Source organism: Eucyclogobius newberryi, unplaced genomic scaffold, assembly GCF_026437365.1.
Source record: "Eucyclogobius newberryi isolate DKJ021-1_F unplaced genomic scaffold, fEucNew1.0.hap1 SCAF_2, whole genome shotgun sequence".
In the NCBI taxonomy this organism is placed as follows: Eukaryota; Metazoa; Chordata; class Actinopteri; order Gobiiformes; family Gobiidae; genus Eucyclogobius; species Eucyclogobius newberryi.
Window position 1 is genome coordinate 42429853 of NW_027315834.1, and position 25399 is coordinate 42455251.

At 40.2% G+C, this 25399-nt stretch overlaps 1 protein-coding gene across 1 annotated transcript; it reads right to left on the reverse strand.

Moving 5' to 3' along the window:
• Positions 1-11451: 11451 nt before the first annotated feature.
• On the reverse strand, positions 11452-24025 carry zdhhc8a (zDHHC palmitoyltransferase 8a). The gene is made up of 10 exons (XM_072453051.1): positions 23638-24025; positions 18812-18933; positions 18578-18735; positions 17532-17704; positions 17341-17443; positions 15937-16028; positions 15738-15867; positions 15509-15626; positions 15318-15430; positions 11452-13093 (listed from the first exon to the last, which is right to left on the reverse strand). Exons 1-10 carry the CDS (start codon positions 23742-23744, stop codon positions 11855-11857), a joined length of 2355 nt encoding a protein of 784 aa, XP_072309152.1. The 5' UTR covers positions 23745-24025; the 3' UTR covers positions 11452-11854.
• Between the last annotated feature and the right edge of the window lie 1374 nt (positions 24026-25399).

Consider the following 25399-nt stretch of genomic DNA (forward strand, 5'->3'; position numbering starts at 1 on the left):
TAGCTAAACGCTCTACCTCCTACAGTACTTTTAGAGACTCTTGGCACCACCAGAAGGCCAGCATTCTGAGAGCGAAGAGCTCTGTTTGGATGATATGGTTCTATAGCATCTTTGAGGTAGGATGGGGCCATGTCATTTATGGCTTTGTAGGTCAAGAGTAGAATTTTGAATTTGATTCAAATTGAATGTGCTCTCTTCTTTTTGTTCCTGTTAGTAATCTTGCTGCTGCATTTTGAACCAGTTGAAAGCTTTTTATGGAGCTTTTAGGACACGCTGCAAGCAGGGAGTTACAGTAGTCTAATCTAGTCGTTACAAATGCATGGATACGTTTTTCGGCATCACTTTTAGGCAGGATTCTTCTGATTTTGGCGATGTTGCGCAAATGGAAATAGGCTGTTTTACAAGCTTGATTTATATGAGCTTTAAATGAGAGCTCCTGGTCAAAGAAGACTCCAAGGTTTCTTACAGTAGAACTGGAGGCTACACTGACATTGTCCAGTGTGACTATCTGCTCAGATAGAGCGTCTCGTAGATGCTTAGGGCCAAGCACAATGACCTCGGTTTTTTCAGGGTTAAGAAGCAGGTAGTTTAGTGTCATCCAGGTTTTTATCTCCTTCACACAAGTACTAAGTCTGTCTACTTGATCGCTCTGATCAGGTTTCATTGATAAATACAGCTGAGTGTCGTCTGCATAGCAGTTGAAGTTAATGCCATGCTTTCTGATAATGTTACCTAATGGCAGCATATAAAGAGTAAACAGAATTGGACCGAGTACCGAACCCTGTGGCACACCGTAAATTACTTTAGAGCTTGGTGAGGAGCTCTGGTTTACATTAACAAATTGGAACCTATCAGATAGATAGGATTTAAACCAGCTGAGGGCTGTTCCTCTGACACCTACATCACATTCTAACCTCTGCAGTAGAATGTTGTGGTCGATGGTGTCAAACGCTGCGCTGAGGTCCAACAGAACCAGGATTGAGACCAGTCCATCGTCAGCGGCTAATAACAAATCATTTGTGACTTTAACTAGTGCAGTTTCAGTGCTGTGGTGGGCTCTGAACCCTGACTGGAAAACTTCAAATAAGTTATTGTCCTGCAGGTGGCGACAGAGCTGTTTTACTACAACTTTTTCAAGGATTTTAGAGACGAAGGGAAGATTTGAAATAGGTCTGTAGTTTACCAATAGGTCGGGATCTAGATTAGGCTTTTTCAGAAGAGGTTTAATGACTGCATGTTTGAAGGACTGTGGAACATAGCCACTTTCGAGTGAAGTATTTATTATATTAAGAATAGGGTCTATAATTAGGGGAAGAATGTCTTTGAGGAGTCTGCTTGGAATGGGGTCTAGGACACAAGTTGAGCTTTTAGAGGACATAATGGCTGAAGTTATCTCTGCTTGATCAACAGCTGTGAACCTTTCTAGGTTTACAGGTGGATTTATATGGGACGTTAGATTTACAGCTTGGGCTAGTTCAGGGCTAATAGCGGGGGTAATTTCATCTAATTTATCTCTGATTGTTTTTATTTTATTATTAAAAAATAGGAGGAAATCATCAGAGCTAAGTGTAGCTGGGATTGAGGGCTCTACTGCACTGTGACAGTTTGTTAGCCTAGCTACAGTGCTGAAAAGGAATTTAGTGTTACTTTTGTTGACTTCTATTAGATTTGAATAATATCTGGTTTGGGCCTTACGCAGAGCCTGCTTATAGGACAGCAGGCAACTTTTCCATGCTTTTAGGGATTCTTCGGTGTGAGAGCGACGAAATAATCCCTCTAACTTTCTAACTCTTTGTTTATGTGAACGCAGTTCTTGATTGTACCATGGGGAGGCGCGCTTTGGCCTAATGACCTTCTGTTTTAACGGCGCGACAACGTCAAGAGCAGACTTCAGAGAATTCATGGTCAAGTCGACACATTGATCACTTAAACTGGGACTAAAGCTGTTCTCAGCAGGATCACATGACATGTCACTGAATATTGGCTCTATTATTTCTTTGAATTTTGAGATAGATTTTTCAGATATTGTCCTTTTCATTATAACTTTATTTTGTGGGACTGGATGATCTTTAAGAATAAACTGAAAGGTAATTAGGAAATGATCTGACAATATAGGGTTTTGAGGGAGGACAATGAGGTCACTAATCTCTGTTCCATACGTTAGGACAAGATCCAGAGTGTTCTTGTGAGTGTGAGTCGGTTTATTTACATTCTGAGTGAAACCAATGCTGTCTAACAAGGCGCTGAAGGCATTACTGAGAGCGTCATCACTCATGTTCACGTGGATATTAAAGTCTCCAACTATAACTATTTTATCCCAGGCTAACACTAAGTTTGATATAAAGTCAGAAAACTCTGTTAAAAACTCTGAGAAGGGACCAGGGGGTCGGTAGATAACTATGAACAAAACTCCTTTTTGGTTTTTCATATTTGGACATGTGATCGACAGCATAAGGCTTTCAAATGAGTGAAATGCATTGTTAGTTTTAGGGCTCATGAGTAGGCTTGAGTGTGAGATCACTGCCACACCACCACCTCGGCCTGTGCTCCTGGCAGTCTGAAAGTTAACATGGGTGGGTGGGGTGGACTCATTTAGTCTGACGTAGTCGTCTTTTTGAAGCCACGTTTCAGTTAGAGCTAGAAGATCTATGTTATAGTCACTAATTAATTCATTAACTAAGAGCGATTTGGAGGAAATTGCTCTAATGTTTAGCAGTCCACATTTTACGTGTTTATTCATTTGTGTATTTGTGTCATTTGTGATTGTTATTTTCCTTAAGTTATTTGGTCTGACGCCTGAAATATTTTTTCTGAGATGTGACTTTTTGGCATTATTTGTACGAGGAACACGAGGGACACACACAGTCTCTATCTGTCTTGAATCTGAACACTTCACATGTGACAGAACGGGCGAGAGTTCAGCGACAGAGGAGCGTCTTAAACTGCTGCTCTGCGCCCGGGGCTCATCCCTAGATGGTCACTTAACACGACTAAGACTATCGGTCAAATTCCGAACTAATAGGGATGTACCCTCCGAAGTCGGATGGATGCCATCCCTGCGTATGAGCCCGGGCTTTCCCCAAAACGCACTCCAGTTATCAATAAAGACAACGTTGTTTTGAGGGCACCATCTGGATAACCAGTTGTTGAATGCTGAGAGACGGCTGTACAATTCAGCATTGATCCGATTGGGCAGGGGACCAGAAAATATTACAGTGTCCGACATCGACTTCGCTAGGTCACACACCGCGGCTACTTGAACTTTGAGCACCTCTGATTGTCTCCGACGGGCGTCGTTACCGCCTGCGTGAACCACGACTCGCCGGAAACGGGTCCTGCTCTGCTTTAAGATCCTAAGGTTTCCTTCGATGTCACCCATTCTGGCCCCCGGGTAACACCTAACGCTAGCAGCTGGCAGCTTCACGTCTCTAACAATAGAACTCCCGATTACAAGAGTTTCTCTCGTGTGTTCAGCGGGCGTGTGATCGCTGAGGGGAGAAAACCTATTATAGACGTGAAGCTCACGGCGCTCTGAGGTTCGGCGTTTAGCGCCTTGTCCCCTCCGAACTGTCACAAATTGGTCCCTATTCTGTTCCTGGTCTAGTCCCGGCTGCACGGGAGACGCTGAGGGGCTGAGCTCGGCCTTACTGCTAATGCTAATGCTACGCCCTGCAGCGCGGTCCGGTAGCCCTCACGCTAAAACCGAACTATAACTGGACTTAAGCTCCTCTAAACAGCGGATCCGCGCTTCTAACTCCGTAACCCTGGCCTCAAAAACTACCACTACACTGCACTTCACGCACCTGTCATCAGAGAAGGAGCCAGGGTTCTGACTCGACATATGACAGCTCAAACAGGTAAAGGTAGATCCAGCCATGACGCTAGCGAAGCGTCATGGCTGGATCTACAAACGCCAAGTGCATTAAACTTACATTGCTATGATCAAAAAGGTAATTGTTCTACGTCAGCTATGTCAGAACACACAAAAAACACATTCATTTAAGAATACTTATCAAGCAATTACTATTTTGTAAAATGTTGACCTTTAGTGTTCAGGGAACTCCTGGAATGCCACATCTACTGCCCAAGTCCAACCTGGAAGTAAAATTATAAACTTCACCAAATTCGTCAAACTAAGGGAAAACGAGGCACAATCTTTTAGCAAGAGAAACAAAATATAAATATGGGGACGCGATTCGGAGCAATGAGCGGTGCAGACTTTAAGACAGTGAGGATGAGTGCAGAGAAGTGTCTGATTGTGTCTGTTCTGCTCTGTATGCACCTGTCGTCCTCGCTCCTGTCAGTGTCTGTGGACTCCCGCCTCGGTCATTCTCACTGAACTGCCTTTAACTGTGGGACATTAGCATGGAGCACTGACCCCCACACTACATTCATTATGCAGTCCATCCTGCTAAGTGGAGCCTCCAGTCCTCAACCACCACATTACACTTGAGCTTTTGTCACAAACTCTGACTTAACAGTAGCGTAGGCACCTAAACTCCATGCTTTTGTCGTTGTCGTGTTAGATGAAAGGTACGGCAGAATCATCTAGAATTAATATCATGTGTTTGTATTTTACCACTTTCATTCATTTCATTTTAGTACTTCTACCACATTCTCACCAAACATGTGGCCCAGGTTACATGATGTATAATGTAGTTTATAAAAGATAGACTCTGCCATCTTGTTCCTATTTTTATTTTATCACTTCACAAACATAGTACTTGAAGAAAACTATTGTCAAAGGGGGGAAAAACTTTAATTTTTAATTCAGTTTTGGAACACTATAAAACAATCTTTTGAAAACATTTGAAACTGTTTTTACAATGTTAAACCCCGAAGGCTGAATTAACTATAAGAAACAAAAATACATGCATTGGTCAGAATTTCATATTTTAAATTTACACACATAAAACACAGAACATGGAAAATGACACCAAACAAAAAACAAAAGTTTCACAAAACATCCAATGCAATACAATAAATAAATAAATAAATAAAAAATGGTCCAAAGTCTGTCCATTTTCAAATCAAGCCCGATGATTGTTGCAGTTTGTGTCATCTACTGAAAAGCCTTCTTTCCCACGTCATCGCGATACATGATTTCTTGTAATAAACGTAAGAAACTGCTGGAATGTGTGAATGTGAGTGAGAAATCAGACAAACGCAGGGTGTCCATACATGTGGGTCATATATATCATGACCGTGTTCACACTGCAGGTCTTGATGCTCCATTACATTTACATCAGATTCTTGAAGAGGCCCTGACGGCGACCTGCATGTGGAGAAGAGGACGGGACGGGACCGGGATTTGTCATCTTTTCTTGCTCTTGAACACAGGCAAAAGTTGATGTTTTATCTTTGTCACTTTCTGTCAATTAAAAATAATAATAATAATAATTTCAAAATGTTACTTTTTTGTTGCACTTTCTAGCTTTGCTGCTGTTTGTCTGGCTCTAATATGTTACATTTTCGCTTTTTCCAATTAACAAAAAAAGTGCCGTATTTCAGCGCAGTAGAAGTCAGATAAATGATCTGTGTGTTCCGACTGACGTCACTTTGCACAAGCTCAGATTCCAATCCGATTCTGAATGACCTGTGAAAGAGGCCGTTCACACTGTCGTGACAAAATCAGATTCAGGTCACATTTGGGCAAAAGAAAAACTGATTAGTCCTGCAGTGTGAACGGTGCCTTAGTGTGTTGCATTTGATTCTATTTCTATGTCCGCAGCCCGTTCTATGAGCTGAGTTAGCTTCATAAAAGTAAGTTGCATGAACTGCTTGCAAATATTTCTTTAAGTAAATAAATAAAATATTCTAATGTCTTTGCTGCTTTTATGTAAAACTCATATAATAGAAATGTACGTGTAAATCAGCTAGTTGGAAAGTTTTTTGCACTCCAAGGTCAATAAGTGCAGTTTAGGATAATAAGGGAACGTTTAATGTTATAAAACTCCTACTACTTTTCTTTGTCTTTATTCAATCTAATAAAGTGAGTGGAAAATAACTGACATAGAAACACAGCATGTTCCTTGCTGAGTTTGTGCAAGTGTCGTCGACAGTAGAACTGTCACCAACGATTATTTTAGTGGTCAGCGATTCATTTTTCAATTGGTCAAACTAGTTAAACAATTATTTATTTTGAACACTGAGACTTTTTAAATACCGGTACATTTTCAACCAAACAAATACTGAATATTAACCAAACTGAATATAGTCTTAGCAATCACTGTCTTTATTATAAAAGGTTATTTTCGCGTGTGTTTTAGAGTCTGTTTAGTCCAGATAACGATGATCAAAACACATCTACAATTAGTCGAGTAACCGTTGACAGGACTCTTAAAGCATTTTAAAAGACGAGTTATGTCAAAGGAAAAAGGCGGGAGAATACTAAAATCTTCTCCGAAATACAATGTGGTGTGAAGCCTCAGAAAGAATAAGAGTCTCCCAGACCCCGAGGACAGTTACCACGGCATCGGTTCACTAAGTCGCCTTTACACAATCAAATAACAACAAGCTAATATTTAGACTTTGATATAGGGTCACTCACTACTACTGAGCCAAGGAAGCGTCCGTCCATTGCATCATTAGTAATATCAGTAATATCACTTTCACACTCATTATACGCACACTTTAGATTTCCATCAACATAATAAACAGCTTATGGATCGCCCACAGAGGAAGGCACGTTGAACAGCTTCAGGACAGAAACATCAGGAAATGCTCACACAGCATCAGCCTCTCACTGGGGCTTTTCTCATGTTTTTGCCTCTAGCTGGATAAAGTTTAAACAATCATTTAAAGGGGAAATATGTGCAGAGCCAACATTAATGAGATATTAACCTCTAACGCCTTTTTCCTTGTTTACTTAAAGTTGTATTTTGTTTGATTCCCACATGTTTGAGAAAACATGTGTCGCCCTGCAATACATACATATTCCTGTTTTTACCTACCTCCTATCTCCGCCCACATCACTGAAATTAATTGTGATTATTTGACAAATGAGGACTACATGTGTTACATGCAGGTTTTTTAAATATCAAAGACACTTTTCAGAAATAAAAACATGTAAATGACAATCTGCTGCTGGTGAAATGTCATTATGTCACTTCTGCTGTTTTGACAAGGACTCAATGGACCCGTTTCTAAGTTGTTTTAGATCAATATAGCATTTTACAATGAACAAAAGGTAAAATAATCACCTTCCTATCTTATATTTCAATGCTAAGCACCTGGAAACATGTGTTCTTTTGATGTGTTATCAGGTATTATACTTAAATCTTAACTATTCAAATCTTAACTATTGTGTAATTAATAGGGATTTTGATACTTGTTTACAGTATGGTTGCTAGGTAACAGATGTAAAGTTACCATGGCTTCTCATGTTCAACAAGGAAGTAGCCAAACTTCACCAAAAGTGTGGGGGGAAATAGGTAACGCTTTTAGTCAAATTCAAACAATAATCATGGAGAAATCATCATTAATAATAAAAATAATCATTTATTCTCAATCACGCCCGCTCTGCTCTGTCTCCCGAAACAGAGGCTAATTTAATCTAACGGGCACAACATAGTCAGAAAAAAACAGATTTCACACCAGCAACAGTGAAGAATCCCTTCTCTGGGTATTTCAGGTCACACTCTGTGCATATAATCATGTGCAAATACCAACAAAGGTCAGCATTTGGACTTCACAAGAGAAAGGTCAAGCTTTTAACATTCATATTTACATATTCCCAATAAACAATTACATACATACAAATAGAAAAAGCCAAGATTAAAAATTAAAGACAGCTTCTGCACTCCACTGAAGGGCTTCGACATCAAACATAACATACCCAGTTACATGTCTCTTCACTGCGAGTTTATAAATGATGTAAATATTGTAAAGCGTCTCCCTCAGTGGAATGCAACAAGCCGGACCATCATTAATCCAGCGCCTCCTTGTCAAGTGTGACTGCAGTGAACACTTAATCACACGACGGCGGATCCCCGGGAGGAAATGGCATGCATCAGTGGCACTGCAGCTGAAAATGACAATCAGCTAGTTCAGCGATGCCTCAGATGATCAGGCATATCAATGAGGCCAGAGGAAGAAGCAGAGAGACCCCCCAAAAGCACGACACAAGGGGGAGAGAGCGAGCGATGATGTGCAAGTGCAGCTGATGGAGCCTCACAAGGTGTTCAGTGAGTGTTGGAAAAACTGAGAGGAACTAGCGGTGACATAAGCTGATGTGAGCTACAATAGGCACCAAAGGAAGTGTTCGTTTTGCATTAACTGAAGCCCATAAGTCGTCTAAAACCATTCAGATGCATGTGAATGAGCAGAGCCTGGTTTAAAGACTATTTACTATTGTATTTTACATCATGTGTGTATTTAATAGAGATTGTGATCACATGTGGCATTTTTGATCAAAGGAAAAGGGCTTTACAGCACCAATACTTACAGAAATGTTGAATTCACAACATTATCCAATAGACCAAACAGGTTTATTACAGATCCACAAATTGTCAAGCTAAAATATATATTTTTAGTCTAGGAAATCTTATGTTTTCCTTCTTTTGTAAGAAATAATAAAACTAACTGACATTTTTACCCTGGAAATGTGATGTTTTTGCTTATTTTCTGTTAGTAAAACTTAAAAAGATTGACGCCAGTCGCTTCCATTTCTGCAGGCCTACTTTTTCAGTACAGCAGTGTTTTTTGTGGTTAATACCCCCAAACCCCCATAAGTGGGTGAGTGTCTGACACTCACCCACTTATGCATGCACCAGGCAAATATATACTTCTTTAATAACGATGTATACACACATAGTACTGATATATTTTCTTGTTTTTATTTTCTAAATGTCCAAAAATGGCCAATGATATAACATTTACTTAATTTTACATTCAAATACCATGAGACTTCACGTTTAAAATCTGAAACAATTCAAGAATCCCTAGTTGGGATACACTGGATTACAGCGCAGCAACTGGTCAGAAGGCTGGCGGTATCCATGGTTACCACAAAGTATGGTTTATTGTGGGGAGTATCCATGGATACTGTATCAGATTCCACAGATAAATGGAAAGCATAACTTTCTCCATGGAGACAGAAAGTAAAACCATGCTTTGGAACATTCCCCCTGGAGATAGATCAGTTTAATTTAATACTGTAGAATACTAAGTAACAACATCTCCATGGAGACTAGACTAAGTTCTCCTTGGAGAAAGGCAAACTTGCTCCCAGTGAAGGATACATGCTTTTCAAGGTATAAAACGCCCATAATTAAATAAATGCTCTTATTTCACTATTACGTCTATGAGAATAAGGATGTGGAGATCCTGGAACCATGGCAACAGGCAACATTCAGAAGGAAAACACCTGAATATGAGATGTTTGACATGATGAGGATTATTATTATAATCAAATATCACACAAGGGGAACAGAGAAAGTAAGTTCTGCAAATAATGTGGATGCACTCTTATTCTGGACCTTAACTTTTCTCTTATTTATCCATTTTATTTTATTTTTTTCTCTGGACCTGCCCTGTTTGTTTGTTTGTTTGTTTGGTTGGTTGGTTGGTTGTTTTTTAACTATCAAAAAAACAAAAAACGGGGGGGAAATCACAAAGGTAGATACAAATATAAAAATATAAACATATTTAGAGGGGGGTTAATATGTCGAAGTTTGGATGGAATTGTGGATGCTCTTTTGAAGATATGCAACATTTAAATACCGCGTGTATTGTTTATAGCGCACTTTTGTGAATCATGTTACAGACATTTCACATTTGGCTGATAATGAAACCTCAACTAATACTTTATTTTTGATTCGAAAAGAGGAAATATGTGGATGCGTTGGCAGCATGGTTTGAATTTACATTGAATCTGTCGTGAAATCAACTACTTCACCTTATTGTATTTTCCGGACTATAAGTCGCACCTTTTTTCATAGTTTTGGCCGGGGTGCGACGTAAACTTATATTTATACTTATATACTTATACACATACTCCGGAGCGACTTATATGTGATATTATTCGTTATTTTCACACATTTCATACACCAGTGCAACTTATATATGTTTTTTTCTTCTCTATTATGCATTTTTTGGCTTGTGCGACTTATAGTCCGGAAAATACTGTCGTTTTGGACAGACGATTGACTGTGAAATGCAGCAAATGTAAGAGACGTAATGTGGCAACTGTCCCTCCAGGTATTTAGCATTAAACTGTAACAAAATAATTACGTAGATCACCATTTCACATTTTGTACATTGTAAACCTCATTACTGACCTAAAACGACTCATTTTTTCTTAATTACGCAAATACCGGTAAGTAGAGCGTAATGGGTTGATGGTAGATGACAACACGTATTTAATGAGCACTCAAGTCTCACATGCAGGATGAAAAAGAATTGCTCATACACAAAAAATACACAAAATACAACTCCATGAGAACTAATAATGAGGGAACATGGTAAAAAGCTGTCAGTCTACAAATGTGCCGTTTTGTTGTGCTGGTGTCAGATCCAGGTCTTGTAAGGCATGATTCTCAGCCATTTCAACAGTAAATAAGTGTGTAAACTGCTTCTCTTTCTTGTTCCTTTGTAGTTTTAGGTCAAACACACTTTCGAATGTCTCTCAGATGAATTGAGTGCTGTTGTCATCAAAGCCAACAGGAGACTAATGTGATTCTTTGTTATGGTGTCAGGGAATACCACTCTGTAAAGCAGTCAAGTGTGTTGTTTATTCAGCTTGTTGCTCCGTGGCACAAACAAGACTCTTTTTTTCTTCAAAGCTTCTGTTGTCTCATTTTTAACTTGATTTTACACCCCAGTGAGCTTATACAAGCCCCGTCTCCTATTGAACAACGCAGTAAATCTCGGCTAGATTTATGTGATCCTGGCCTATCCAGCTTTTATACCGCTGGTTCCCTTGTTCTCAAAGCAGAAATACAACAATAACTCACTTCAAAATGTTAAGCCTCAGTGACATTTATGGTCTTGACAAAAGTGTGGGATTGTTTGTCTTGGTTTAATTAAGGCAATCAAGCATCTTTTGTTAGAAATATCACGGTCAAAATAGAAAACAAAATTAAATGTCAAAATAGGCGGATGAATGATGAGAATAGTTAATGGAAGGACAGTGACAACTATTTTTTATTCAGAAGCAAACTTAGTAAGAATTTCATGATTTAGAACAAAAATAAAACACACATACAATACATGTGGAAGAGCAAAACTATACTAGCATTTCCTTCTATAGCACCCTGCTCAACAACTACTGCATCTACTCACTAGAGGGCGTCATTTATAAATAATAGAAAAAGAAATGGGGTCTGATCCTCCCATATAAAAATATACATTGCCCTTAGTATAAAATATTTATTTATAAAAATATTAATAAAATACCTTGCTTGAATTGCTATTGATTGTTTTGTGACTCAACATTCATAAAAGACAACATAAAATTACAAAATGATTTTATTATATATATAAACTACTCCAAAAAAATGTCAAACAGGGTTTTTCAGAAGCAAGACAAAGTAAATAATGTGTTTATGTAAAGTATAACAATGTCACAAAAGTACAAAACAAATACAAACGGTTCATGTGAATAGCTCTTCTGAATTATAGTTCATGGACCCCTCTGTAACAGGGAAAACATCCTGAGAAACCCTTTGAGCTCAGCCCATATGTGCATCGATATTGCTAAGTTTTTATTTAGTCAATTCATCGTTCGCCCGTCACTCTCCGGCTACATATGCAAACCCCAAATGTCCACTTGTCAGCACAGACTTAGGACGCTGTGAGGGCTGAGATTAACGCTGCATAGATGATTCATTCACACCAGAAGCATGGAGCCCTTTCATTTGAGGGTTACAGAAGAAGAGGAGTCTTTATGCTCAGGGGCATATGTGAGCGAGGAGCGTTTAGTCGTGGCATATGTAGCATATGACGGGGCAGAGGAGAGGGAAGGCATGCGGGGGGGAAGTGTGGCTGTGGCGGTGGGCAGTGCCTGAATCTGTCTTTCAGTCGGTCCAAACAAAGGAGACGATGTCCTCCCTTTGGTTTGCAGGCTACTGCTGCTGCTGCTCTGAAGAGGCGACGTGGAGGTCCTAGCACCACGGGTCAGCGATGAAGTGGAAGAACTGGAGAGTGGAGAGTTCCTAACGCCGTAGCCCAAGATACCAGTACTCATAAGGAACTCCCTGGACCCATATGCAGGAGGCGTAGGCCCGCGAGAGCCTTGCATTTGTCGAAAATTTTCTGGTGGGAGACTTCTTCTACTCGGGATGTCATAAATCCCCATCTCTGCGCCGATGAGAGGCTGAGGTCTGCCGTGCAGCCGGAACATCCTGTCCCGCTCCTCCATGTCCCGCCTCTCGTGAAAGGACGCCATGATCGTTTTCGAGAAGTTGTCGTAGCGCGCGGCCGCAGACGGCGGGGGGACGTCTCGAGTGGCGATGCTCTGAGTCGCCAGGTCCCTCGGCACGAGACCGGGAAACGAGGGCGAGGAGTCCCTCTGGACGAAACCCGCGAACAATGGCGAGGAGTCTCTCTGGACGAAACCCGCGAACGATGGCGAGGGGTCCCGGGAGCTGAGACCCTGCAGAGACGGCGAGGGGTCTCTGGGCTGCGGAGACTGTCGCGCCACACCCATGAAGACGGGGCTGTAGGCGTGCGGCGGCGGGAAATTCTGCACGAGCGTCCCGTCGGGGGCTAGGGTCATGAAGTGCGGGTGGTAGCTCACGGTGGCGTTCCCTCGTTGAGCCAGCGTCTGGGCGTCGGGCGATTTCATCAGGTTGTCGTAGGAGAGGCTGCTGTGGTTGGGGTAGAGACCTGACGGCGACATGAGGCCCGGATGTGGGTTTGAGCCCATGGGGTCAAAACCCGGCAGCTGGGATTTGCCGCTGTGGCGACTGTTGTGTTTGAGAGTGAGAGAGCGTGAGTTGAGAGTCAGAGAGCTGAGGGGAAGTGAACCTGGCGGGGCGCTGGTGTGCAGGCTGCTGTGTGCCATGTGACCTGGCTGTGCGGCTTTCACTGGGCTTTCTCGGGACCTCTCGGGACTTCGGCCGTTTGTCTGCTGCTCGGAGATCTTCAACAACTACAAGAGAGAGGAAAATACAAGCTGAAATTAGGCATAGGCTATGTTGACAAAAACACATTACGTTTTTGACATGTTTTTGCACGATTTAAGATAAGATAAGATATTCCTTTATTGTCCACACATGGGGAAATTTCATTGATACAACGCAGGTAGATACAGAGGAAAAGGACAGATAACAGAATATAGGAAGTTTAAAAAACACTCTTAATAGAAGAACTCTTATAAACAAAAACTCCTATAGACAAAACCTCCCATTTCCCAACAAGGGATGGAGGGGGAAAATTAGGATGTCCGCCGGGATAACGTGACGATCTCCGGGTAAGACGATGGTTTCCCCCTCAGTTTCATGAGTTCCTCCTTTGTATAAACGCGCACCAGCGGCGGTGGCCGGGGGGCGCGATGGGGCCGGGGCGGCTAGCTCGGAGCTAGCGCACATCGCAACGACACGACAAAAAACACTCAATAATCCAGCCGAATAAAGTCGAAAGAAGTTGAATTAAAGCGATTCCAGCGCGTGTCCCGATCGTACAACTAAAGTAGAAAAAATATTTACAAAATACAAAAGATAAAGCACAATAAGTGTCAAAAAAGTGGGAAAAAAGAGCGGAGCGTTGCACCGGGCTGCCAGCTGGACCGGCGCCTTTGTGACGTTTCAATGACAATATCCAGGCAGTATTTTAACAATGCATCAGGAAAGGGCTAGAATATGCCTGTAAATGTCTTTTCAGTCCAAGTATTACACAAAATGTGAATGGACCATAAAATGAAATTGAGTCAGTGCCAAATTTGTGTCAAAAATGAAATTTGCGCATTTTCCAAATGGTTCTGGCACAAATGTTGGTCTTTTACGATGCCACACACATACGTGGACAAACTACATCATGTGATACATTTCTTTTATCTTTATCTTTAAACATGTATATTATAAGCCCAACATTCATGAAAACACAACATTTAACAGATCAGTGCAGATAAACATTGAGGCCAGTTGTTTTTAGTATTTAATCTGTTTAGGGTTATTTAGGGTCATTACACTTTTTGGAGTAATTTTAAATAGTTTTATTTTATATATATTTATACACACAATTTTCTCATTTTGCACATCCCTGAAACAACAATTGCGATATCATCCATTTTTTTTTATATTTAAAGAAGAACTATATAACTTTCCTGTTGAGAGTTCCACTACCAGCTTGTTTCCATGGAGATTTGATCACTTTGCCTGAAATGGTCCACAGTATGGCACAAATGTATGTTGCAATTATTCCATTGCAGGTGTTTGTTATTGCTCATGAATATCTTCAAAAGCACAGACCTGAACTGTAACTTGGCCCGGTTGTGTCTCCTGCTTGTCTCCATGGAGATAGATGAGTTTAATACCATACGACGGAACATTCCAGATGAAGCAACAAAGGTCTCCATGGAGAAAAGCAGGGGGCGGAGCCTACACCAGATGTTACATAGTGCAGTTGTTCATGGGGGTCACGAGATGATTTTGAGCAGCACCGCGAAGCACCAAGAACGTGGATTAGTAAAACGTACAACTGCAGTAGGTGGCGGTAATGTAACACTTGGATACCAACCACCATAAAACACCAAAGAAGAAGAAGAACCTTCTTTATACTTGAAAACAGTGACACAAACGACTACCACAACTGATTTGACACTTTTTGGCACTTGAACCGGTATTATTTTCATTTTGCTGTGGTGGTCCCGGTCTGAAAAGTTTAGGAACCCCTGACATTAAGGGGCACCATTAAGGTTGATCCTTTTGAAATAATCTAAACTTTACAGAGGCAAAACCAAGCTAAGAGTGACACTTCAACAACAACAAAAAAGCTCTCAAAACTAACAAGCATTTCTATGAACAAACCTTGTACCTGACCCAAACTGCACTGAAACAAGCAAAAAAAAGCATCGCAATTACAAATACTCATACTGCTATTGCATATTTTACCTGTAACACGGCAGACTAAACTCACAAATCACAAACTAGCTCACTCCACCCTAACCCAAGTCCCAAATCCACAATCCCAATAAAATAATTTGTCCACTAATAAAACCAAGACCAATTAATCAACTAAACGACTCACTATTCACTCACTGTTATTTATCAAACGCTTGCACATTAAAAGGAACAGTTTGTAAGATCGTAAAGCATATTTAAGAGCGCAGGCGACATACTGTACCTATAAGTCAGTCAAATACGGTCCTACATTACCTGTCCCGGGGGAAGGGGTGAAGATCCTCTGGAAATGGCCTCCAAAACTGGGCGCAGCTGTGGGACAGTGGGGATGGACACGGGGATGATGGATTTTGTGTGGTGTCCCATCTCTGAAAACAGACAGTGAAATGAGTAAATTACCACTAATGCCGAACGTCTAGACATTGACGTGAGAACATAACCCGTACTGTCTAAAGCCGCCAAATGGCTCTTGAGGAGGCCGTGCTCCGGTTTGGGAGGAAGTGGAGGTGGAGGCTTTGTTTGTTTTAGGTCCGACAGCTCGACCGCTCCTGACGATGGCGAACACTAGTGGAAAACACAACAGCGCCGCAGAGACATGAGATTACAGCGTGTACAAAAACAGCCGCAGGGAGAACTCTTAATTGCGTTGAGGAAATGTGACAACCCTCCTCGTACATTTTTCAGCACATCTCGACTCTGCGTCCCGTTGTCCTTGGGTTTTACGGGAAACTGCCGGTCGATCTGCGGCCGCAGGAACGGCGGCTGAACGGGACAGGGTGGTTTCTTAAACGCTCTTGCGGTGTATCTAGGACAGATTGTCGTGTGAGCGAGAGGCACGTCACGGCACAAGACAGACGTTTGTTGTCATTCTTACTGTGGCGAGATGGGGCTGCAAACCAAATACTCCAGATTTTTACAACAGCCTCTGGTGAAAGGATTTACTCCGCCCTGAAACTTGCCCGTTACCTGGGGGAGATATAAATGAACCGCAATCATGAATCTGCACTTTATCCATTTATCCACTGCCCACACTTTTATAAACACTCATAAAAACTGCAGGCAAACACAAACGGAACAGTCATCGACAACAGTCGATGGTTTATCTGAGTACAGCGTGTTGTCGAAGTTGAAAATCGCATTACAATTGATCTGTGTTTTTCACTTGAGAACTTAATCAACCTTTATTGGTGGTGTAAAGTAAAGTAAAGTAAACTGGCTCTTCCTGAAGCTCTGTTACACAAATTAGACTGTGATATGAGCTTTGTTTTCACACAGTCTGACCATAAAAAAACAGATTTAGTTAGATTTGTGCTGCTCAACAAGACCCTCTTAAATAACATTACAGTCACAAGTGTCGACATACTTTTTTATTTTTGAACATGTAATTATAGAGAAAGAGGAATGATCAAATGAGATGAAATATTCTCTTCAATGTTTTGTACGGAACACAAACTTCTATGAGGAAAACGTCAAGTACAATTCCAGTTACGGCTGTGCGGTTGATCACATTATGATCAAGATTCAGATGCAGCCTTGTCTCTGTCAGTAAGAGCAAGGGGTTTAGACTTGAGGAAGAAAAACATTTGACTATATTTTGTGTTAAATGGCAATTGTTAAAACTCCGTATTGCTTAATTTGATCAAATTTAATATTGAGGGTCATTTTAATTTGTCTTTATTGAGACAAACGGAAAACAAATTGTCCCAAAGATATGACCACAAATCATTGTAGTCGTAATTATGCCATAATGTTTTATTTTCATTATTTTAATTTTATGTCATCATAGTTTAACTGATGACATGGTTGGGATGGGCTGCAACTATTATTTCAGAAGTCGGCTAGTCACTGATTATTTTTTTGATCAATCAACTTATCATACAATAATTATCTATTACCAAGCAAATAAAGGTTGAAATATGGTGATTGTAGGCTTCTAGATAAATATTTACAAACCCTACCAGTATATATTATTGATAAAAATCTGCAATTGTTAAATCTTTTTTGAGAAAAATTTAATAATACCCGTCTTTGTTATAAAAACTGTCTTTTTGTATGTGTTTTGATGTCTGTACAGTCCAGATAACAATTAGGATGATCAAAAAATACTAGAATTATTTTTTTTATGGTTGACTAGTCATGATTAGTTGCTATGTGGTTTTAAATTCCTGCTATTGGGAAGACTATGGTTCTCAGAAAGTGATGAGTGTGTACATAAAAAGCAATTTGTCCATTTCAAAATGTAAAACAAGATGAACGTGAAGAGGGGCTTGAATCGAACCTGTTCATTGGTCGTGCGGCCCCTGGACACCAAGTACAAGTGGAAACCTGAGAGTCCCAAGACAGGAATGAGAAACAGTCCTGAAATACTGACCACCGCCAAACTGTGACCACTGCTGAGGAAAATACAGAGTAACGCAATGTGAGAAAAGTACAAAAAAATAATGTATATAGACAGAGCACAAAGGATACGTGACGGCGCAGTGCAGCTCCCACAACTCATCTGTGTGGTTCAGGATGTATATGAGGCCAAAGGTCAACACGGCAACCATATGAAGCGTCAGTGACAAGAGAAAGAAGAAGAAGTAACGGTAGTTCCTCCTCCCAATGCAGTTGTTCACCCACGGACAGTGATGGTCAAAGTCCTGAGGAAAATAGAGATGTATACGACCTTCACACAGGCGCAGTCAGTGGTGGAAAGAGTTCATGTACAGTGAGTTCAAGCGCTGCTGCCGTAATTTTACTTTAACGTGCATATGACATGTTGGACTAGACATTTCATATAAACCTAGTGAACATGATCAGATTCAAGATTTTATTAAAAATGTTGTCTTTTTTCCACGGTCTGACAATTTTGGTGATGTTTGTAATGTTACTTCCTGGTTGGACATGAGCAGCATATGTGACATAAACCTAGCTGTCATATTTTAAGAGCCAAGATCCAAATAAATTAAACAATAGTCATGATTTTGACAAATAATAACAAAATGTATCACCTTTATTTTGTTAAATTATTGTTTAAACTAAACTATCAGCTGTGTGTAAATCGTCCCGGCATTTTTGATGAACGTCGCTCATTGATGACATCACAGAGGGATTGCGTTGCATAGCTCAACGCTACTTCCATTTTTCTTCACAAATGGAATTTTGACTGATGTAAAACTGTGATGAATAGCGACACCAGGGACTATCCCAATAAACTAAGTATTCATATTTTAAAAATGAGCACCTGTCATATGCACTTTAAGTAAAAGTAAAAAGTACACAGGGAAAAACACTAGTTATAAATGTTTACTTTTTAAACGCAATTTGAAGAGCATTTGATTTAATTTTTTACAACACTTTTTTCATTGTTTAAACAGAATCAAGTTGTATTAAACTACAATACACAGCTATTTGTGTGAGTTTGTTGGTTTAGAGAGAAGCAGATTCGACCGTGAGACGAGCGTGGATCTGAATGAAAGGGACTTAACATGACTTTAGACACAGTAGCATGTGTCCTGCTTTTTGACACTGACCTCCACACAGTGATCACAGACACTGCAGTGGGAACACCGCGGCGGTCTGTAGAAATGACATGAGCCGCACCACTTCATCCGGACCTGGACACCGTTCACATCCACGTTTTTGTACAGCGGCGCACGAAACTCCTCCTCCTTGTCTTCATCTTCGTTAGCTAAAGCGTGACACACAAAATGACAATACTTAGATGTATAACTCACTGTGACGTACAGTTTGGGCACATACTGTACCTATGGGAAGCACGCCGGCATCCATGAAAGTCGCCATGGTGAAATTGGCCAGCACAAACAGGAAGACGACAGCGGAGCATGGTGGAACAGCGGGGGAGACGGTCACGGCCAGCCACGGACATCTACACACACACACACACACAACATGTTTCAGCGTGTACTTTGACTTAAAATGACAACGTTATCCTCATCAGAAATCCTTAAAGGTTTTGGTAAACACAAATCAACTCCAACACAAAGCTAGAGAGGAATATTATTATCTCATTTATTGCAATAAGGGCGGAAGATCTCAAAAGTGATTGTTTGCTGTTCAAGATTAGTCACACAGGGGATTTAGCCACAGGGAGCACAGGAGCTGCAGCAGACTTTATGTAAGGCCAGGACAGCCCTCTCCACTGAGCAAGGTTGTTAAAGCATAATTAATTATAAGAAATCAAACATCAAAGGTCAAATGGCACTGAAATATAGATTAAATAGCTGTGAGAAGTCACATGAGATTGATGTCTTGAAAGATCTTTGGTTTGAATTAATTACGTTTCCAAAAGCTACATATAATGATTGAATGATGGTAGAAAACATGAATTTATAGTCAAATGCTCAACATTTCATTCTGTAATAAATGGTATAGTTACAATAACGGTAGTTAGTTATTGAAGATTATTAACAAAACAGTAAATAAGTAGAACATTTTATTTTGTGTAAGAACACGTGAAAAATTAATACTGAGTACTTTTTTGTTGCCCGTAGGTTCTCCCTGAGAGAGAAGGGAGGACATGCAGTAGATTGTCAGAGTCAGGATTCAAACTCACGACACTGCGGACGGCTGCACGTGGAGCCTGACATACATGTGCTGGGCCATATCCACTCCACCACCGGGCACCACTAGTAACTACTCCACTATCATCACCACCACTATCTTCCACAACATTCAGTTAAAACCATGAGGATCTTTACAAAAGAGGGTTAAAAACCCACAATCACAGCCATGGTTGGAAAACACAAAAACTCCCTCCTCACTAGAAAGCTACAGAGGCTCGTTGGGTCCATCTTAGAAGACCGATCCCATCCACTAAATGCTGAATTTCAGCTTCTTCCATCAGGCCGCAGATACATAATGCCTCTGTGCAAAACGAAGAGATACAGGGGCAGTTTTGTTCCCTCAGCTATTAAAATACTAAATAGCCAGACTGCACATCCCTCTTAACCTATTTATCTATTTATTATTTTTTGTATCTATGAGCTTTTACTCTGTATTTTATCCGCTGTATTCTGACACTATTAACTGTTTGTATACTTTTTATCCATGTCTCTATGTCTGGAGCACTAGTCGTCTCTGTTGTGTTACTGCCCGTTTTCTGTCAATGTCATTCATGTTGTCTATGTGTGTGTGAGCAGCCCACTCTTTTTACCTGCAACCAAATCTACCCTTGGGTACAAATAAAGTTACCTTACCTTACCTTATTGGACATCAGTAACATGATAAACCTTCTGTCTGATTTTTAAGGTTTACACTCTCATCATTGCGGTTGAAGGAGTGTGTTAAATGTAAATATAGTTCAGAAAGTACCATAAGTGATACTTCACAGACCTTTGGTCTGCCTGTGTTGTCTGTCCCGAGGTGTGAATCTGTGGAACAGTCTTTAGCCAACACTGAGATAATGTCCTCTGTTCAGTTCTTTTAAAGCTCAAATGAAAACCAAACGTCCCCTTGTGCATGAATGTGGACAGTGCAGTGAGTGGATTGTGCAATAATGTGGGCTCGTATTCTTACATTGATTTTTTTCTTTTTTTTCCTTTTGGCCGTCACCTCCTTGGGACAGCGGAGGGAAATTAGCTTCAAAAGTGAAATAATTCCAAAAGGGAAATAAATACAGTTGAAAAGTTTGTAAAAGATGGATTTTAGCTCCAATATCCTTATTTCATAATTTCTCCATCCATTGTATTTAAAATGATCTATGCTTTCTGCATAAATGTATGGTTTGTATAAAACTACCATAGTTAATAAAGAATGTTCTAGTATCACAGAGTTGCAGGAGGGGCAGTTTAATCAGGTTGTGCTGACTGAGAGAAAAAGATTTCCTGGATTATATTAACAGGGTTTGATTGAGCCACATGTGTAACCTACATAAACAGTATGGTCATGTTTCACTTTATGTTCAAACAAGCTTCACCAATGAAATTGCTGACCGAAATTAAAAAAAAAATAATTTAGAAAATGTCCAAAGCCTGCTGCCATAACCTCAACTGACCAAATCAAAACTACTATTACCATTAAGAGTCACTCTTTTTGCGTGTGGAGCTCCAATCCCTAAACCTGACTGGGTTTAGGCCATGGGGGAGGGGCCCCCCTGATGATGCCATGCCAGATGCAAACCCAGTAATCCCTGGATTATGAACTCTGGATTACAGACTATTTCTGCCAGTCCAGGGCCCAGCGAATCTTCACATTAGATACTAAAAGAGTCCAGACAACACATCCCACCACAGACTGGCCTGTTATGAGTTTTCACTGTGTGCGAACAAATATGGAAACATGAATAGATTTTTCCCATGGACTTCAAGATAATTCAGTGATCTTTACAAAAAGATTAAGGAGACAACATGATCCACCTTGAGGATTTGTGTCAAAATTCCTTTTGAACATGGTAACGTCTGACATGCTTAAACTATTACAGCTGATCACTTACAATAAGCAGTAAACTGGGATTTTCAGGGCGATTTGTAACTCATTTCCTTTGCAACTAATCTGAGTTCAAAATTATTGCCCTACAATTACCTTCAGCAATTCACTGTGAGAATTATGCAAATAAATCAAATATGAATGAATAACATGACGAAAAAGTTAGTTCATTTTTTTGGTTTAAATAGGATCATCTGCAATAGTGTGCAATGGAATTTGAGTTACCGTCAATAGAAACTGTAGAAACTTTAAAAAGTGTTAGTTACACATGAAAGGCCCAGGCAGAGTTGAAATAACATACAACATCTAACATTATGATACTTTGAAGTCTGCCTCCAGCGCTCGTCTCACAGTGTGTCAGTGGAACAGACACAGGTCAGGTGACACGATACAGCAACACTTCCAGCTTTGATATTCAAGCAAATGTTTTATACTTTAATGCAATGGTTTTACAAAAATGGAGTTTATCAGAGTCTATTTTTCAGTATAGATTAGAGAATACTACAATACAAGGTCACAAACGTAAGAAGGGGCCCTCAAAAGTTCAAGTAAACATATGCCAACTATATTTATTTTATGCAGTATTCATTAAAATGATCCTGTTTTAATTTAAAACAGTTTAATTGGTTAAAAAAACAATAAGACTTGTTCATCGATGCACAATATTTCTGCAGAGCTCTTCAGCCTTAGGTTACCAAAATGTTTGGGCGCTTCCCTCTTCAAAATGGAACAATAAAGGTCAGAGGACAAAGGGAGGAACTGGCAGAGAAACAAAAGGCCAAATGTGTCAACAGCAGAATGAACACTGAAAGACCAAATTACAACTTCATTCATCTGAGTCTGCACAACAAAGTTATGTCTTTTATTCATGTTCAAATCAAATACATTTTGTGGTTAAAGTCTTTGTGTTTGCTGGAGTTTTAGTTTTTAGGTCATTCAATCCCAGTTCCACCACTGGTCCCACAAGAAGCTAATTCATGTCTTTATGGTTAACCTATTTATCATGCACACTGCCCTGGTTCTGCTGGTTTCGCACTGAGCTCCCAATTAAGTAATGTCCTCTGTGCCCATCACATTAGCAGTCATTGATTTTGCTTTCACTTTTCCCTAATGGAGTATTTTAAACGTTCCTTAAAGACTAGACTTTAAATCTAAGCAGCGAAAATACTGTACATAGGAGTGTTTGCATAATACTACAATTTCAAACTCAATTTGTATTATTTTCATTCAAAAAATATATATATATATAGTAAAAAGATTGACACAATTAATAATACTCTACAAACAACATAACATGCTTTAATGTACTATTGTCTACCGTAAACTCTAATTACAATGATAATTCTATACAATATAATGTATTTTAAATGTCATCGATGTATTGTACTACAAACACGGTGAGGATTTTAATGGGAAATAAATTCAGAATGGAACAATTGTGGCTGGTTACAAGTCAGTAACACAATATGGTCCATAGAATCAGGTTTTTGTCCAGTGTTTCCCAGATGGGGATCACCATCACACCGGCCAGAGGATTTTAATCCCATACTCCCAATCTGGTGTCATTTTCCAGTGGAAACATGCACGGCTGTACAATACGCAGGAAAGTAGGGCAGATACGCCTAAAGGTCAAAGTTCAGTAGACTACACCGAGCTGATGAGGAGAAGTCTTGTGTGAACAGAAGCATTAACTCGAATTAGGAAGCCCATTCATTCATGGCATAAGTTTTAAACTTGGATTTACTGTTCAAGCAGCACAATAAATACAGTGACTAACCTCAAGTCAGTGTAAAATAACTTTCTGAATGTGACAGGTGTGTATATCAGCTAAAATAATGACAGTAGGCCTACATACATTTTGATTACAAGGGGCTTATCCCCTTATCTGTGCTTAAGTGTGTCCACAGGGTGCCCTGGCCCTGGGCACTGTGCCGGGCAAACAGAGCCTCCTCTGCCCACAGCATCCAGGCACGAGGGCTTCACTCACTTATTTACAATTATGCAGATGATTTATACATTAAATACGTCGGAGAGCTGGTTAAGAAAAGCCAAAGTAAATGTCTGAGGTGAACTTGCAATAAAAGAAGCCATAGCCTATTTACTCTAACAGCCTGATTTGGATTGCATTTGAATGCTGAGTACTTACGTAAAGACAAAGAAGAGGGACGTGGATCCAAAGAGGAGACATGCAGCGGTGCACACCGGGATGAAGGCGCTGGGTTTGAGCGAGTATGCGCCACTGGTTGTTGGCATGTTGTCCTCATGCGCGTCTCCAGCAGCTGAGAACTAGTGTCCGCTCAGAGATGCGCCCGTGACTGCGCCATGTTTCTTTGAACAGCGCGCAAAAGAAAACCATGTTAAGACTTGTGAAATAAGGTCGCTCGGTGACGCCAGCAGCTGTGAGCCTCTCTGTGCCGTGAGTGTCCGCAGCAGCAGCAGCAGCGGCAGCGGCAGCGGACATTCATCCTGGACCAAACACAGGCCAGGACGCGTCTAGCGCAGCTGCGCGTCAGAGCGCGTAACTGCAGCGTCGCGCACACGCAAACGATAGACATGAGTGTATTATATTCACAGTGTATTATATTCACATGCAGTGTGTTTACTACAATGTTGGTGAGTGTTAATTTACTAAACAGAGATCAAACTTTTTTCACCAACACAAATGTCGCATTGAGATCCAGGCAAAAGTGCATCTTTATTAACATGTACTGTATAGAAGAGGGCCAGATGGTGGTGGTTGGGCTCATCATCACAGAAAGTCACATTTGGCTGCTCGTTTCTTTCACAGGGAATTTACACATAGCCTAATTGCCTTGTCAAGTCTGTTTCATTGAGGTTATGACTTTAGATGCAAATTTGTACAAAGTTGGCAACCAGTGGCACTGGACCCAGTTCGGACCCCTCAAATAACTGTCCCTGTCTTTATGTAAGGTAGCTCTGATAAATGATCACAATAGATTCAAAATGATCACAATAGATTTATTACTAATAAATAATAACATTAGGAATCAGTGTAGGACATTCTAGTAAAATGTAATTACAAGAAATAGAAAAAACAAGTTGTCCAACTGCAGGCATTGTTTTCTGAAAATTATAGGACAAAATTATGTTAACATTTTAGCCTCTATGGAAATACAACTACTAATCAATGAAAAGCGATATTCAATTAAGGTCATTAAAACAGTCTCTTGATTCATGATGAGGTAAAACAGAGCAGCTCAAGTGAGTGTGTGCTGAGTCTGTGCCCAATGGTGATCAGGACAGAAGACGACCCCGTCAGAGGTCAGAGATGCCACCATAACTCTCTTATCAATAACCACCACCTGTTACGGCCCTAAAGGAGACTATGCACAAGCTTAAAAACATTTATGCTCCACTGAAAGCTGTTGTTTATTCCCAGGGCGAACAGGACAGCCATACTCTTCTACTTAAGGAAAAACATCCATAGAACCATGACATAAACTTCAACATTTTCCTAAACATAATCCTCACACAAATACATCAACCCATAGATGTTTTGTGCAAAAATGTGGTTAGAGCTATACTTTCTTTATGTCTATGATTACTTACTCTTATTAGAGAAATTGTGACACATCCAATGACTTTTGTAGCTGCTGCGTTACTGCATATTTGTAAGTTTGTAGTTCTAGATGTTTGGAAAACATTTAAACTGCAAATCAGAAATTGTGATTTCTATGACACATTAACAGGTTGGCTAGAAGTACACTGGAGGAATAATAATAATAATAATAATAATAATAATAATAATAATAATAATAATAATAATAATAGGGAAAATCCTCTGTATGCCCCAAATTACCGTACATAGCATTTTGGAAAATAACTAACAGTAACACAATAACTTGTGAATCTTCCACTGCTTTAGAAAAAAACTGTGACACAGAAAC

Coding starts and splice junctions, on each gene's coding strand:
- zdhhc8a (XM_072453051.1), bottom strand. CDS start 23,744: ATGCCAACAACCAGTGGCGCATACTCGCTCAAACCCAGCGCCTTCATC. Junction 18,736..18,811: donor TGCCGGCGTGCTTCCCATAG/GTACAGTATGTG, acceptor GTCACGCTTTAG/CTAACGAAGATGAAGACAAG. Junction 17,705..18,577: donor TCTGTGATCACTGTGTGGAG/GTCAGTGTCAAA, acceptor TATTTTCCTCAG/GACTTTGACCATCACTGTCC.